Genomic DNA, 17,230 nt, shown 5'->3' with positions numbered 1-17,230 from the left:
TTTAATTTTGAAGTCAATTGAATAAAAATCAGAAAATCTGGTTGAAAATTCATTTTGTAACTTTTCAATGATACTCATAAATTTTACTTTAACTTCTTCCCAGTTACATTGTTGAAATGTTTCCATGGCTTTTTTACAACAAACAAAATGATCTAATTTTTTTTCATCAATGTGCTTGTAAAACAATTTTAATTTCACCGTAAATGATTTTATATCAGAGTACATATCCGGAAGTAGTTTTTCTTTCCCTTGTAATTTTAAATTTAATTCATTTAAAAACGTGGTCATGTCAGTTAAAAAAGCAAGGTCGAGTATCCATTTTTTATCCGATAATTGGGGAACATTTTTTTCTTTTTCATTCATAAATATATTTATTTCCTCTCTAAGAGTAAAAAAACGTTTTAAAGCTGCACCCCTACTTAACCAACGAACTTCCGTAAAATAAATAACATCACCATATTCAGTTTCAATTTCTTCCAAAAACTGTTGGAATTGTCGATGAGCTAACCCATTTTTTCGTATATAGTTTATGGTTGATATAACCGTATCCATGACATTTTTCCAAGCCAAGACTTTGCAACATAGTGCCTCTTGATGTATGATACAATGAAAAACCATGGGCATTTCAAATTTATTATTAATCATTTTAGTTTTAATTCTCCCAACAAAACCTTTTTGTATGCCACTCATATTTTTTCCTCCGTCAGTAGTAATACTTATTAATTTTTTCAACGAAAGCCCTAATTTTTCGAATGAATTTTCTATATTTTTAAATATATCTTCACCTGTTGTAGTGCCTTTTATACTACACATATCTGCTAACTCTTCATAAATATTAAACTCCTTGTCTATACCACGTACAAATATTAAAAGTTGTGCTGTGTCAGAAATATCTGTGCTCTCATCGATAGCTATCGAAAAACAGTCTAATGACGGTATGATATCTTTTAATTGGGAAAATAAATTATTTCCCAATTCCTCAGTTCGTCTCACACACGTTCGAGTCGAAAGACTAATTTCTTCAAATAGTTTTATTTTTTCTGGACATACTTCATTCGTTACAGCTAACATGCACTTTTTAAAAAACTCAATGTCAGTAAAAGGGCGATTGTTTTTTGCCAACATTTCAGCAACTACATAACTTGCTCGTACAGACGCTTCGTTACGTGTATTTTGGGATTTGAAAATATTTTGCTGGCTACTAAGAGATGTTAAAAAATGTTTTATTTTGTTTTGTCTTAATTCACCAGTTAAGTTTTCAAATTTTACTTTATGCTCATTGTCGTAATGTCGCCTGACGTTGTATTCTTTCATTACTGTTATGGTTTTATTACAAATTAAACATAATAACTTACCACCGTGTTCGATAAAAAAGAAAAGTTCGGTCCAATCTTCTTTAAAAATACGATGCTCATCGTTAATTTTTCGTTTAGGAGCCATAGAGTTACACGTACAAAAATTTGAAACACAGAATTGAGACGATTACACTTCACTAGAAAATCGATTCAGTAATATTAAGTCGTATTTCGTTTCGTATAATAAATTATTATCGATGTTTAACGAAACATAGATAACGTGTACACTGCACAATGTTTCTATACATAATATCTATTTTTGTTCAATATTGTACAACTAACTTCTCGTGAGAAATCCCAATTTTTATCAATAAAGATTACGTGTTATATAATATTTTTAAACTAACTATAAATTATTATCAAGGGCCGCATAAAATTGCTACGCGGGCCGCATGCGGCCCATGGGCCGCGGGTTGCCGACCCCTGGTCTACATGAATAGTATTCATTGAGACCATCAAAAAAAATGTCATCAGATTTTGGATCCATTTCTCCTCTAACTGCCATTGGTTTCAACATTCGAGTTCTTTTATCAGGATGGCTAGTGTTTATAAATATATACCCAGTTGAAGTATTGCATTGCTTCATACCTAAGCAAGTGTACACTGCTTCCTGTGCAGAGATTTCTTGACTCCCTGAAAAAGTTGACGCTATTTTTTTCAGTTGTTCTTTAACCGATAAATCAGTAGAAGACTTAAGATTTTCGACAATGTCTCTCATTAGTTTTGATATTCCACGTTGGCTTTTTCCAATATGCTCGATTACATATCTAACACAAGAATAAACGTCCAATATGAACTGTATATCCATGTTAGATTGCCATAACGGAAATAATTTTTCATTGAATCCAGAAACCATTCGTTGTTTTATTGTACGTTTTAGAAAAACTGTTGGCCGTCTGATAACAGTTCGAATAATGGATTTATATTCATTAACATCTTTAATTGACAATTTTTGTAAAATGTCTTCTAATGTTTGATCTGAAGATGAATCACTGTCCTTGAAGTCCCTGAGGTATTGCAGAAGTTTTTCATATTGTAGTATACGAATTTTTCTTGTGATCGGATTACTTATGTCTTCTGTTAGCGGAGTCAATATACAGGTTTCATTCATTGGCGGATATGGTATGTTGAAGCGACACTTTTTCATTTCTTTGTCTTTGTCAGTTCTATAACAAGTGTGTGTATGGCTATGAGTATTTTTATGCAAATACTCATGGGCCGGACTGCCATCGTCTACCATACACGTAATGTATTTGTTGATAAGTGTTACACATGCACCAAAAGTTCTGGTTTGGCTGGATCGAAAACAGGTGCATTGTCTAACCACAATAGCATGTGTACATGTGGACTGCCCCTATGTTGATATTCGACACGATAAAAGAAATGTTTCACACTGTGTTCTTTGAAAATAACATTTTTGGACTTGATCAATTTAAAAAGTGCTTAAAACCTATGATCAAAATAAGTAGCACAAACAACTGGGTCTTGTCGAATTAAATCTGATTTTTGTGCATAAGTTAGGACAGTATCATCAGACAACGTTTTGGAGTAACGCAGTTTATACAAAATCTTTAACAGATCAGTCCAAGTTGATTCACTAGGGCTAAATGTTAAGAATAATGTCGGTTGACCTTCTTGACGCACCATGGCAAAAACATTTTGTCTCATCGCTGCAAGATATGAAGGTGAATTTTGTACGTTGTGTAACATTCGGTATCCTTGATCGTTATCTATCATTTTGTTTAGAACAGCTGGATTTGCTACGTCATTCGCAGTTGTGTTTCCTTTTTTGTTTTTTCGTAAAACAATTTGCACATTGCTTGCAATGAGTTTTTGAATTAATACTTTGCATTTAAAAAACAAGTTAGATGAGTCCGATGCAAACCTTCGATCTACATTCAGCAGTTCAGACCTTCCTACTTTTGAGTAATTTTTTAAAGGTGATTTATTTGTACGTGGATGCCCACCAAATAAATCAGGAAAAGCTTTTTCCTCTGCATGGTCATCAATAAGAAAAGATAACGGTTTCATGCCTTCGCCTGGTGCAAAAGAAACAAAATCACAGTTTTCAATCATTGTGTCCATTGATCCCGGATTGATTGGTTCAATATTTGTGTCTTCATCGTCTGTTTCTTCACTTTCGTGATCCGAGCTGTTTTCTAAACTTTTTGTTGTTTCTGACACATGCGCCAGCCAATTTTTGTCTATTACAGCATCTTTATATAGAGGTTTTTTAATCAAATCATTCAATGCTAATACTACTAATGATGGTCTGACATTTTGATAAAGATAATGCTGTTTAAAGCACGATTTTCTTTTTAATTTTACCTTCATCATCTTAACTGCAGCTAAATTTTCAGCACGCCTTGGCAAAATAGATGTAGTCTTAGTCAGATCTATTGGAACATTGATAACGTTACCTTTAATTTTCAGCTGTCCATCACTGCGAAGACATTTGAATATTTTCATAAACGGTAATCTAAGGGAAACCATTTGCTTTTCTATTTGATTTAATTGCGTAACTGAAGACGGAACACTGTTTAACTCATAACCATTTCCTATGTACAACGGAGGAACTTTGGATTTTTTTATATGTGGAAGACAACTGGAACATATCGTCACAGTATTCTTGGCATCACTTGGAATTGACATCCCCAATCGACTGAAGATATCAGAGTTGCATTTATTGACACTGGATGGGAAACGTAATCTATGACACGAATAACATTTTTCTGATGAACCTTGAGACCTTTTCAAAATATATTCAGATATCAAAACATCTTCCTTCTGCCTAGTTTCATTTAATTTTTGCCGTTCTCTTTTTTTATAATATATTGAATTTGGTGTTTTCTTTTTAGTAGATACATTTTGACATAGGCTACTATCTGATGGTAATCTTCGCTTTCTCATGTTTCGAACATTTTGAATTTGATATGTTTTTTTGAAAACTGGATTTTCCATTCGTTTCAACATGCTCTTACGACTGGCGATCTGGTTTGCTTTTTTAACAACCGGATCTTGCAGTCGTTTCAACATGCTCTTACGACTGGCGATCTGGTTGGCTTTTTTAACATCCAGATGTTGCAGTCGTTTCAACATGCTCTTACGACTGGCGATCTGGTTGGCTTTTTTAACATCCGGATCTTGCAGTCGTTTCAACATGCTCTTACGACTGGTGATCTGGTTGGCTTTTTTAACATCCGGATCTTGCAGTCGTTTCAACATGCTCTTACGGCTGGCGATCTGATTAACTTTCTTTAAAACTGGGTCTTTCAATCGTTTTATTGTACTTTTTAAATTTAACAATTTTCTTTGATCTGTAGCAACAATATCATCAGACGCACGGCTTAATTGTTTTCTCAATTTATCCTTTTCAAGTTCTTGCAAATGAAGAACAATGTTTTCGCGTGATATTTTTATTGCTTCTTTTTTATTTTGTGTACGTTTACTCGGACGTCCCATTTTATGAAAAAAAAAATATATATATATATATTTAAGACAAAAATAAATAAATAAAAATAAACTTACAGCTAAAAAAAACCTTAATATTAAAAGTTTTAAAAAAAAAAAAAACAACAACACTGCTACCTCTGTCAAACAAAAAAAATACAAAATTAGCTGATAATTAGAGTATATAATATTATAAAATAATTAACTTGAAAATTACCTTAACACAAGTCACAATCACAGAAATCCAATAAATGAATTGAGAAAAAACGAAAATGATCTAAAACAAAATTATGAATGTTACCAAAAAGAAATATATAATAAAAACACCTGAATTTTAGTAGCACCGCTATTATAATATTATAAAGTGTAAGGACACAACCTTAACATATTTGACATTTACAATTAATATACAAATACATAATAGATTCCTAATTTATTCATTTTCCTTTATTAAATAAAGTAGTTATTTTTTTAAGAGGATGCTACCCGTGCATTTGTTGTCTCCGTCATACACACACCCGACATACCAAAATATCGTTCACTAGTTTCAATAGTGGGCTGTTAATTTTGATATTGGAGTAAATTGACCAATTATACAATTTTTATATAATAACATTATCTGTGTTTAAGCGTTGCCTTCTATTCTATAGTTTAATTTTCAAGCGGGATATGAGCATTTTTAATTTGTGATATTTCACTGCATACTTGCTCATAGTATGCTTGAAAAAATTGAAAAATCGCCAAAAGCACAGATCATGTTCTTACCTAAAAGTTTGATAATAGGTCAATTTAATCTAATATCAAAACTAACAGCACACTATTGAAACTAGTGAACGAAATTTTGCTATATCGGGTGTGTGTAAGACGGAGACAATGGGTAGCGTCCTCTTAATAAATAATAAATATATCTAATATTTTAAAAATTAGGTACAATTAAAATATTAAATAATATCTCCTACTCATAGTATCTAATAAGTAAAATATGTAAAAAGGAACATAGAAAAATAAACTTTAAAATTAATTATGTTTTGTTTACATTTCTTATGAATAAATCGTTCTTTAAACAAATTAATGTTATTTTACTACCAAGAAAAGTAATTAGAATATTGATTTAGTTAATGAATAATAAATTCAATAATGTAATTTTGTAATTTATTGTTATTTGATTATGATAAAAAATGTGTTAATATTTTTTTCAAACATGACTTAGTAAGACAAAAAACATAAACTGTTTTTTGTTCTACACACGTTCTTATGTTTTTAATAAAAACTAGTATCATACTTTAATATTATGAGTAATTGTTATAAATTCACTTAATTAATATAAGTTCATTACTCTCAAATATATTTTATCACTTCATTAAACGGTATAAAAATATTTTTAATTTAATTATTTTTATAGAAAACACATGGATATAATTACATATTATGATATAATATAAGTTGTTAGACAACTATCAATCCCTCTATTTCAGATTTGTGACTTAACCAAGTTTACACTAACCTATTGATATACAAATTTAAGCCACATTCATATGACAATAATATTATCCATTCAATTAACCAGCAAAATTGACTGATCTAAATGTTTAATATAAATAATTATTACCTACAGTATCAAATGCTAAATATTTTATGGAATCAAAAAAAAACGTTTAGAATCTAAAATTAAAGAGCTTTATTTATATTTAACTATTATAGGTATTTATTATTGTTTAACACGAAAATCATAATATACGAGTACTTTTTAATTGGTAATCAGTCAAAAAGTCTATGGAAAAAAAGTCCGAACACATGTTTAGTGTCGGACAAACAAAAAGTCCGAAAATACAAATTATTCTATTAAATTTTCATTTATAATTGTATAATTTATTATCCATTTTAATCAATTTTAATAGGTATTTTAATATACATGTATTTATCTAGAATCTAGATCTATATAATGTTTGTTCCTTTATATAATAATCGTGGTAATATTGATTATTGTTTGTAGGTACATAATATAATTTTATGGTAGCTAACATGTAGACATACAGCCACATATCATAGCGATAGATATATCTTAGAATTTAGATCATATACGATCTAAGAGATATTTAATATAATATAATATATAGGTAATTAACTATAGTAGATTTCCGTTTTATTTTTTTAGTTATACGAAATAATAAGAATAAGAGAATAGAAAAAAAAATATTAGTTATAAAGAATATTTTGTATTTTCCGAGTTTTTGTTAGAAACTAAATAATGTGCTAAGGATTTTTGTCTGACTATAAAAACTGAATCCGGACTTTTTGTCAAACTTTTTTTAAAACGGACTTTTCTTCAGCCATTAATTTTAGTTAATTGCTGTATTCATAAAATGTACAATGTAAATACACACTACACAACTTGATAAACGAAAAAAATTATTCTCATACATGAGGAAATTCTTGACATAGGTACTAATATAATATATATATAATATATATATACGAATCCGATGATTGCAAAAACGTCATAAGTCAATTATTTAAAGCTTTTGGATAATTGATAAAAACTGTAGAATATAAATATTTTTGAAAAATAAATTAATTTAAGAAAAAGTACTTATTAAAATATATCATACATAGGTACCTACTAATAATACTACACCTATAAAGTCGGTATTTTCACTCAAAAACATGATATGACTATTATAGTAGGTATATACGTTTTTACTAATATCTCAATTTCAAAAAAAAAAAAAAAAAAATATGACTCGTGACGTTTCTAAAAACATCGATTCACAATATTTTTTACTGAGCATAATATTCAGTTTAGCATTTGAAAATTATTGAAGCATAAACTTATAATAATTTGTATAAATCTATAGTTATAAATAATTTATAAAAAAACATAATATAGAGACCAAATTATAATTATAATTTGATTTTTGTGTAGTATTATCAAGCTTTAAATACCAACGCAAACTGATATTTACAATTAAGCAAGCTCCACTACTATAGGCTACAATATTATTAAAACAGAAGAAGAGGCCCAAACAATATACAAATAATAATATTAAATAATTTCATTCAAAATCAAAGTATGGATCTAAAACATGATATATCTTTCGGATCACCTCCCGTAAACATACCACTGCACCTATGTAGTATGTACCAACCTACTAGGTAGATATTAAGATTATAAACTTAAGTAGTTAGTAGTTACTCACCAGAAAAACAATGTATTTATTAGATATATAAATGTGTATGAAAACAAGTCCCTTTCACATCGATTGCTAAAAACACACTAAATCAGAATTTACAGAATTTAAAATAAAATATATAATCGAATAGTTGTTGCCAATAACTATAGGTAGAAAGGAAGGTATAGAAAAAAAAGTATTTTGATATTTTGTTGCGCGTGTCAGCAATTACTAAGATAACGATTACAATTTCAAAAATCCAAAAGAAATGAATTTTGATATTTCGTCGCGCGTGTCACCAATTAGTAATACGACGGCTGGAATTTCAAAAGGCCAAAACATTTGATATAACAATGAATAGTATCTATAGCTGGCTACACATGGAGCGGTTTGACCGCGCGCGGTTTCGGATTATGATCCGCTGTGATTAGAAACCGCTTCCGCGGTTTGCTTACACACATAGGCGGTTTTAAAAGCGGTTCCAAATAGTTTTTTTTGGCCCCAATTTTTGGTCTACGATAATATAATTTAATGTGAAATAAACATCAGTTTCTCTAAACACGTGGTTGAGGAAAGACTTGTTTTAAGTACTTTACCAAGTTAGTGAACTATTTTATAACTTGAAGTTAACTTCTTTTTATCCATTTTTAAATGGACTTACAATTATTGGATGATGTGGAAGCCATAGCTGTTGCATATGCGCTACATAAACGACATCAGCAAAAAAAAAGAATATCGAAGAGGCGTTATTGGGTACATCCAATTAACTTAAAAAGGCCAGAAGAAGGCCAATTTAATGTTAACTTTATGGTACTTCGAGCACATCCAGAAGAGTTTATAAAGTACTACCGAATGTCTATCCAATCGTTTGACGAGCTGGTAAGTACCTAATTATTATATTTATAGGAGGGGAAAGTAAGTGTCGAATGTACCTGCAAATCGATTACAAAAAGTTTGTCATAAGTTACCTATTAATAAAATATCACAAATACATAGTCACAATATTTTTTTTATAATCCTTTAAAGTTAGAACATTGACAAGCTTCATGAAATTCGCAAAGATTTTAAAATTATTTTATAGATTAAAATTTATAAAATGTTCAATTTTTATAGCTAAGGGTTGAAATTTAAACGATCTTTTTCATAAGTACCTATTTCTATTTTATACCATAACCAAAAAAATCTAAGAAATACATAAATATATATAATTATATAATATTTTAAAATATAGTTAATTTAATATATCATTTTTAGTATGATTTTTACCTACTCTTGTTATTGAGTTACTCTTAAATGACAAGGTACACTCTTCACCAACTGTACAGCAGAGCAGTGTTAAAGTTACTTCCAAACTATCTTTTTTAGCTTCAAAGTGATTAGTCATTCTCTTAGTAAAGAAGATAAACTTTTAACAATATATTTTATATTCTAATTATAATATAACTACACATTACAACTTATTTTTAGATTTCATTATGTGGACCATTTTTATCAAAACAGTTGACAAATATGCGTGTTCCAATTTCAAAAGAAGAACGACTTACAATTACTTTGAGGTAAGCACGTATTAGTTAATATTTTATTAAGTATAATTAAAAACATGGTTCATATAAACATAGTTATTACATCTTGTAAATAAATAAATAACACCAAAAAATTATTTAATATTATATTAATTATATCAAAATTCTTATTAAATAATAATATTATAATAATTAGGTATGAATAAAATATTATTTATAACTTATAACTTATAACTAATAACTGTCAAATATAAATATCTGAAAAAAAATGTACTTATTAAAAATAATACTTTACTTTAAGTATTATTTGCATAATTATATAAGAAAAATATTAATGTAATTTAGTGTAGATTTGTATTATGTGAGTAGTATGAGTTAATTGTATCAGTTTGTGTATGGGGTGGTTCAGGAGTAGGAGCAGATGATTGGGTATGTGGATAATGTAGTTGATGTCGTGTATGATCATAGTATATTGGCATATTTGTATCAGTAGAAGGCGTTGGTGAAGGATTTGAAATGTACGAAGTTGTTGGTAATTGAATATTTAACGGGTATGTTGGGTATGACTGGTATGAGTTAGTGTATTGCAAGGGTCTAGAAGTGCTATTGTTAATTGATTGAGGAATGGACTGTGATTGAATTTGGTCAAAATTATTAGATGTTTTTACTTTTTGTATAATTTGTATCATTTCTATGTATACTTGATTTTGTTGGTCTTCCGTCATTTTTCTGATTTGTGGAGCCAAAGACATCAGAAATGATGTCACTGGATCCTCTGAAACTCTGCGTTCTTTTAAAACGCTTATAAGTTGTTTTTCAAAGTTATTTTGATTTTTGTCGATCTTTTTTTTTTTATATTGAACTGGAGATTCCTCCTCAGCAATATCGTGTTCATTGTCTGTATCGAGTGTGTCGTCTATGTCGTTATTTTGTACAGCAGCAACGTTACTCTCAGTGCTTTAGAATAATATTAAAAACATAATTACAATTAATAAATAAAGAAATAAAAAAAAAAATAAAGAAATTATAAAGAAAATCAGTATATTACTTTCTGTTTTCCATTGTTGGCCGTAAGAATTCTAAAATATTTGAATACACATATGGCTTTTCAGATTTTGCAGCCTGGCCAGATTTATGTATACATTTTTTTCTGTAAGCATCCTTTATGTTCTTCCATTTTAATTTAAGTTCTTTCACTAATTTAAAACAATTATTTTAATCACTTATTTAAATGTGACTAAATCCAAAACAATATTTATGATTAGGTAAGCATAAAAAAATAGTATGATTGAGATTTAAGATATTACTTATTTATGTATTTATTTATTCAATTATGTAAGCTGCAGTGACTAAATTAAATTGTCTATAGTAGATTAAATATTAAATATTTTCCAGATATCTGGCAACAGGAACACATTACACGGCCTTACATTTTGAATTTTTAGCGGGAGTATCTACAATAGCCAAAATAGTACAAGAAACTTGCGATGTGTTTAGGCCCGTTTCACACGGACCACTTTAGTGTCGCCACAGAAAAGACACAGTGGCGCCACATGAACTATATAGTTTTCACACGATAACCACACGATAGCCACACGGTAGCTACAAATTAATTTATGTGTGGCGCCAAAAGTTTCCTGCATGCAGTGTCATATTGAGGCCGGGCCTAAACCCTAGCCCCGGGCCCCGGGTCTCTAATGTAAGTTCAAGTCTAGGGGCTCGGTACCATTTAACTTGACATTAAAAAAAAAACACTTGGAATATATTTTATTTTAACTAAACAAAAACTTTTAAAGTGGATTTTTAAATATACAATAATACTGTATTGTTTTAAAAAAAATTATAAGGTATAGATCAAACCCTTTCTAGCATCACTATTTAATAATTTAATTTCTAAAAAAGGTCTCTACTCCCCCCCCAAGATAGTTTAAAGCCACTAAGTTTCATGACACGCAACTGTGTAGTGCATATTATTACCTATTGGTTCTATTTGAAAAAAATGTTTTTTTTTTCACAAATTAATAATTAGGCAGTATAGTAATAACTAGAGACCCCACCAACTACCCGGTGTTAACGTGATCACGTGGTTCTCGACGCGCGAATAGTGTATGCCTATACAGTATATACTATATATAGTCCAAAAAAAGTTCGAGAAATAAAATATTCACGTTTTTTCTAGAATTCTGTATAGAGTATAAATAGGGTGCAAGATAAACATGCAATGATAGTATATTTTCACCTTTGAACGTATTAGTTTCTTCCGTGTTAAGTGTACTCAGTTTGTGTGAAACTATTTAAGTAATTATTTAATTTGTAATTTTGTATACGATAATTTTTTTCGAAATGTCCGAGTGTCTAGATATAGACAAATTTATTGACGAAATTCATCTACGTCCAGCTATATGGGATTCCATGTCAAATGAAAGTTCTAATAAACAAATTAAAAATAAAGCATGGGAAGAATTGTGTTACATATTTTTTGAAAACTTCGACCAAAAAGAGACACCCGAAAAAAATGAATGTAGTAAGTATACATTGTTTTATTAATATTGTGTTATTTAAATACATTTTAGTGTAAATCATGATTTTCTTATTTTTTTTTAACAAAAACAAGTACATTTTAATTTTCTTATTTTTTAAATATTATTAAGTATACATTACTAAGTTTAATTATTTATAGTTTAAAGTTTAAACTTAAAATATGGTAAAAAAAATAAGAATAACAAAATATAATTAAATATTAAATATTTGTGTATTGCCATGGCAATTCTCCTTCTGGAGAAATAAAATAATCTGCAAATTGATCTCTAATATCATTTGCTGTTCTGCCTCCTAGAATAGTGGAAGATGGACTATGCATTTCATCAAACCCATTAACTGTCAGTATATCATCAAATTGCACTCCATCCCTTGCTCTTACGAAGTTATGCAATACACAGAATGCTTTGACAATTTCTTCTGTAAGTTCCATCGAAACGTTTAAAGGTCGATGAAATATCCGCCATTTATTAGTTAGTATTCCAAAGGTACATTCAATGTACCGTCTTGCTCTGCTTAACCGATAATTAAATATTCTTTTTTTTACCGACAAATTTTTACCTCCAAAAGGACGTAAAAGTTTTGTAGAGACACCAAAACCTTCATCGCCAATTAAAACATTTGGCAAAATTGGAGTTTCTGTAAATGTTAATGGTTGGTCTTCTGGTATATTTAATTCATTATTCATAAGTTTTTTGTAAAAAACAGAGTCTCTAAATACTGTCGAGTCAGCACATTTTCCAAACGAACCAATATCAACAAATGTAAAATTGTAATGGCTGTCACAAACTGCCATTAAAAGTATCGAAAAATAATTCTTATAATTATAAAACAACGATCCACTGTCAATTGGCTTAACAACTCGGATGTGTTTGCCATCAACTGCACCGATACAGTTGGGAAAGTTGGCGTGCCTTTCAAATCCTTGTATAATTTCAACCCACTTTTCTTTTGTTGGTAGAGGCATACTTAAAGGTTTTAAATACTCCCAGATTGCAACGCATACTTCATTTACGATTTTTGAAATTGTTGATACTCCTAATTTATAACTAAAATGCAAGTCGGTAAATGTACATCCACTTCCAAGATACCTATAGACATATTAAATCCATATGATACAGACATGAAATCATATTACCTATATTATGTTATACAAATTAATACATCATATAATAATTTTTTTTTCGTTTTAAAATTGTGATTATCATTACCTAATCAAAATTATTTATAATCACGGAATTATATTAAACTAGTATTGCTGACTGTTATATGCTTATTTTTGAAATTAATATACTAGTTAAACGCATGAAAATTATATGAATAATAAATAACTTAAGATTTACTTATGTCAAAAAGAATATTTAAAAAATATATATATTAATTGTTACATTGTTAAGTATATAGTTATACGTATACATTTACTCCAAAATAATATTGATACATTAAAAATTACAAAACAATTTGCCACTTGACTTAAATTAAAGTTTTTATCATCAACATTTTTCTAAAAATTAGATTCACAAATTTGCGATTTTACATTTTTCCAAAAAAAAAAAAAAATGAATTAAATTTAAAATGTTTATACCCAGTAAAAATAAAAATAAATAACCAAATATGACCATCTGTTAGCAGTCTAGTTTATAATTTATACTTAACAGTGTTTCCTTATTAAAACTAATTATTTAATTAATAATTTTCAATAAAATAATGTATTTGTATTATTTTATGTAGCTCGTCAATTACAAAGAAAATGGAAAAGCCTTAGAGATTCGTACCAAAGAGAGAATCTCTTACGAAAAAAAGAAAAAGCATCTGGGTCAGCGAAATCAAACCGTCGAAGACAGTACGTATATTTTGAACAATTGCAGTTTTTGGCTCCAAGTATTACTAACAAAAATACTACTTCCAATTTTGATGACAACTATACCCAAAATATGGTTGAAGGATCTCAGGGAACATACCAGGACCAAAATACACTAAATGAAGAGGATATTTGTGTGGATGAAATAAATCAATCAGCTTCATCAACCCAAACTTCTAAAGTATTCAAAAGAAAAAAAAATGAAATTGAATCAATTGAACTTAAATTACTTGACACTATGACTAAACATTTTGAAAAATCAAATTATAATCACGAGAATAAAACTGTAGATACTGATGATGAGGATAAGCTATTTTGTCTCTCTATAGTTAAAGAGCTCAAGAAGATCCCAGAGGATTATAAATTGGATGCAAAAACAGATTTATTACGTACATTAAAAAAATGGCAAAATTTACAAAATCAACAATATTCATCTTTATCTCATGTTCCACAAGTGAATAATTATCAATATCAAGTTCCTACTGTTCCAAGTATTTACAACCCTATCCATCGATATGCTGTGCCATCATCTGCCCACTCAAGTACACCAAGTGAACAATTGTCACCAGAAATGATTCATGAAAATGATTCATATTAAAGTATAGATTAGTTGTATTTTGTAACGTCATCGATAGGTAGTTATTAATTATTATTTTGTAAAATATTTTGATTATATTGATTATTAAAATAATAAACTTTCATACCTTAACGTAACAGCTAGTTTTTCATTTGGAGGAATACATAGTCTCATGTTAGTGTCCATGGCTGATATATGTGGCGTCAACAAAGTTAACAACTCGTCGAAAGAATTAGGTGACATTCGAAAATAATTAAAAAATTTTTCACGATCACATTTTAAATCATTGAATAAAACATAAAACTGACCATTAGTTAATCTTGACATGTTTAAAGGATGAACCCAATATCGACGATTTTTTTTTCTTCTGCGTTCGCGAAGCACACGCAAAACTCGAACAACAAAATATGCGTATACGTTTTCATCCATCGTTATATCACCAGATTTTCTACTACTTATACAGTGACAAACTGTTATTGGGCATGCCATCAGCCATCCTTTTTATGCTCCAGGGAATGTTCTAGAAATACTTCAATCAAATATTCCAGAATATTCTATTTCTAGAATTTGAGGGGGTCTTCTAGAAGATACTAGCTACTACTACTACGACTTGTGGTCGTTTGTGGTGTGGTCCGTATGAAATGAACGTACTGTTTCAATGTATTACTAACTGTGGCGCGATTTCTAGCGAGGACCGACCACATAAACCCGTCTGTGGCACCACAATTTTGTGGCGACACACCATGTGAAAGCATTAATTAAAAATAATGTATTTTTATCAGTGGCGCCACTGTGTCTTTTCTGTGGCGACACTAAAGTGGTCCGTGTGAAACGGGCCTTATGGAAAGTGTTACAACCTTTGGAAATGACGGAACCAACAACTAAAGACTGGCTGGATATATCGAAAGGTTTTTACGAAAAAACGAACTTTCCAAATACTGTTGGAGCGGTATGTTTATTTATTTCATAATTATTCCATTGATTTAAACAATATGATGGGTTATAATTTATTTGTAGAATAAAATTTACTAATTAATTTACTTTATGAATTATGATTATGATTTTAAAAATTTTTTCGTAAATATACGCAATATGTATGGTATTGTAAATAATTTCCGGACCTCATTGTATACTAATATTTATAATAATTTTAATAATATGAATTCTAACAATTAATTTTTTATTTTTACAAAATATGGATACCTAATATATTGGTTACACAACTTTTGTTGTTGTTGTTATACACCTTTATAAAATGTCAGTTATTTTAGTTATCTTAAAATAAGTTTAAAACAGGTATCTATCTTATATGAAATAAAAATAATACACACATCGATTGTTACACAAAATTATGTAGTAGGAAATCAAATTATTTATATAACTACAATATTTAAATTAATAATATAAAATATATATTATGTTTTTTTTCCCCCCCGGTAACATGGTATTCACTGACCTCCCCCCTTGTGTTTGCTCTGAACGTACCTACCGAACAATTTTTACCAGTTAATTTTACATAAATCTCTATAATATACTTTAATATGAAATTAATATAATTATAGGTGGATGGAAAACACATAAGGCTCGAGTGTCCAAATAACAGTGGCTCGTTATACTATAATTACAAAAAATTTTTTTCTTTGATTTTAATGGCCGTTTGTGATTCAAACTATTGTTTTCGGATCATCGATGTTGGATCATATGGAAAGGAAAGCGACTGTAATGTATTCAAAACTTCAACATTCGGTAAAAAAGTGTACTCGGATAGTGTAAATTTTCCACCTGATCAATGCTTACCAGGTGATGATAATGGAGTTCCACAGCCGTTTATCTTAGTTGCCGATGAAGCTTTTGCATTACATAACAATTTATTACGACCATTCCCAGGTAGGAAATTAAATAACAACAGGAGAATTTTTAACTATCGCTTATCAAGGGCTCGTCAATACATAGAATGTTCGTTTGGAATTTTGTCAAAAAAATGGCGAGTATTTCAGACGAGCATGTTGGTTGACCCAAATGTTGCGGTCACAATAACAAAAGCCTGCTGCGTCTTACATAACTTTGTACGACGCAGAGACGGACTAGATGGTGAAAATATTTATGAAGATACACAAAGCAATCCTATGGAAAGTATAATGGAAAGGAGAGGGGTTGGAAATTCGCAGACCAACGCAAAAGATGTAAGGGAATACTTCGTGACGTATGTGAATGACCCGAAATACGCACTTAGCTGGCAGAATAAAATTATTGGTGAATAAAAAAATCGGGGATCTTATATTATTATATTATAAGTATTATATTATTTTATTATAAATATTTTAAGTGGTCGTCTATAGTTGATCATTTTTATTATTATATGATACTGTATTTATTTATTAAAACTAGAACTAGTATAAAAACTATCTTTTTAATAAATATATTAATTTAAAATTTACTTTTTTCCGATTTTTGTTTGTCGTCCAATTCACTTTAGTTGTGAAGGCAAGCATTTGCAACATTCGTCCATCCAATATGAACCGCCTGACTATCATGATGACTTTTTGCTTCTAATTACATTATAATACATAATTTTATATTATAACAAGAACTAAAATTCTATTATTTAAATAAAATATAAATATTTAATGCAATTATACTTACGTTTGTCCCAAATACAACTGTTTTGTTGAATCTCAACTATAAATTGTTCAGTATCGAACATTTTGAATAACGCAATAATAAAAACTACTTACTACTATATGTGACTTATAAAT

General features: G+C 29.2%; 2 protein-coding genes across 2 annotated transcripts; both read left to right on the top strand.

Moving 5' to 3' along the window:
- Positions 1 to 8,626: 8,626 nt before the first annotated feature.
- Positions 8,627 to 16,735, top strand: LOC126553838 (uncharacterized). Its single transcript, XM_050208950.1, has 5 exons — positions 8,627 to 8,854; positions 9,443 to 9,531; positions 10,894 to 10,985; positions 15,308 to 15,423; positions 16,037 to 16,735. The coding sequence occupies exons 1-5, from the start codon at positions 8,627 to 8,629 to the stop codon at positions 16,733 to 16,735; spliced, it is 1,224 nt and encodes a 407-aa protein (XP_050064907.1).
- LOC126553829 (uncharacterized) lies at positions 11,736 to 14,776 on the top strand. The gene is made up of 2 exons (XM_050208943.1): positions 11,736 to 12,022; positions 13,768 to 14,776. The coding sequence occupies exons 1-2, from the start codon at positions 11,842 to 11,844 to the stop codon at positions 14,493 to 14,495; spliced, it is 909 nt and encodes a 302-aa protein (XP_050064900.1). The 5' UTR covers positions 11,736 to 11,841; the 3' UTR covers positions 14,496 to 14,776.
- Positions 16,736 to 17,230: the final 495 nt, after the last annotated feature.

The sequence above is a fragment of the Aphis gossypii genome, unplaced genomic scaffold (genome assembly GCF_020184175.1).
Source record: "Aphis gossypii isolate Hap1 unplaced genomic scaffold, ASM2018417v2 Contig00341, whole genome shotgun sequence".
NCBI lineage: Eukaryota > Metazoa > Arthropoda > Insecta > Hemiptera > Aphididae > Aphis > Aphis gossypii.
The sequence above is the reverse complement of the archived record's forward strand: the minus strand, read 5'-3'. Positions and strand labels throughout refer to the sequence as shown.

Coding starts and splice junctions, on each gene's coding strand:
- LOC126553838 (XM_050208950.1), top strand. CDS start 8,627: ATGGACTTACAATTATTGGATGATGTGGAAGCCATAGCTGTTGCATAT. Junction 8,855..9,442: donor TCCAATCGTTTGACGAGCTG/GTAAGTACCTAA, acceptor ACTTATTTTTAG/ATTTCATTATGTGGACCATT. Junction 15,424..16,036: donor TTCCAAATACTGTTGGAGCG/GTATGTTTATTT, acceptor ATATAATTATAG/GTGGATGGAAAACACATAAG.
- LOC126553829 (XM_050208943.1), top strand. CDS start 11,842: ATGTCCGAGTGTCTAGATATAGACAAATTTATTGACGAAATTCATCTA. Junction 12,023..13,767: donor ACCCGAAAAAAATGAATGTA/GTAAGTATACAT, acceptor TATTTTATGTAG/CTCGTCAATTACAAAGAAAA.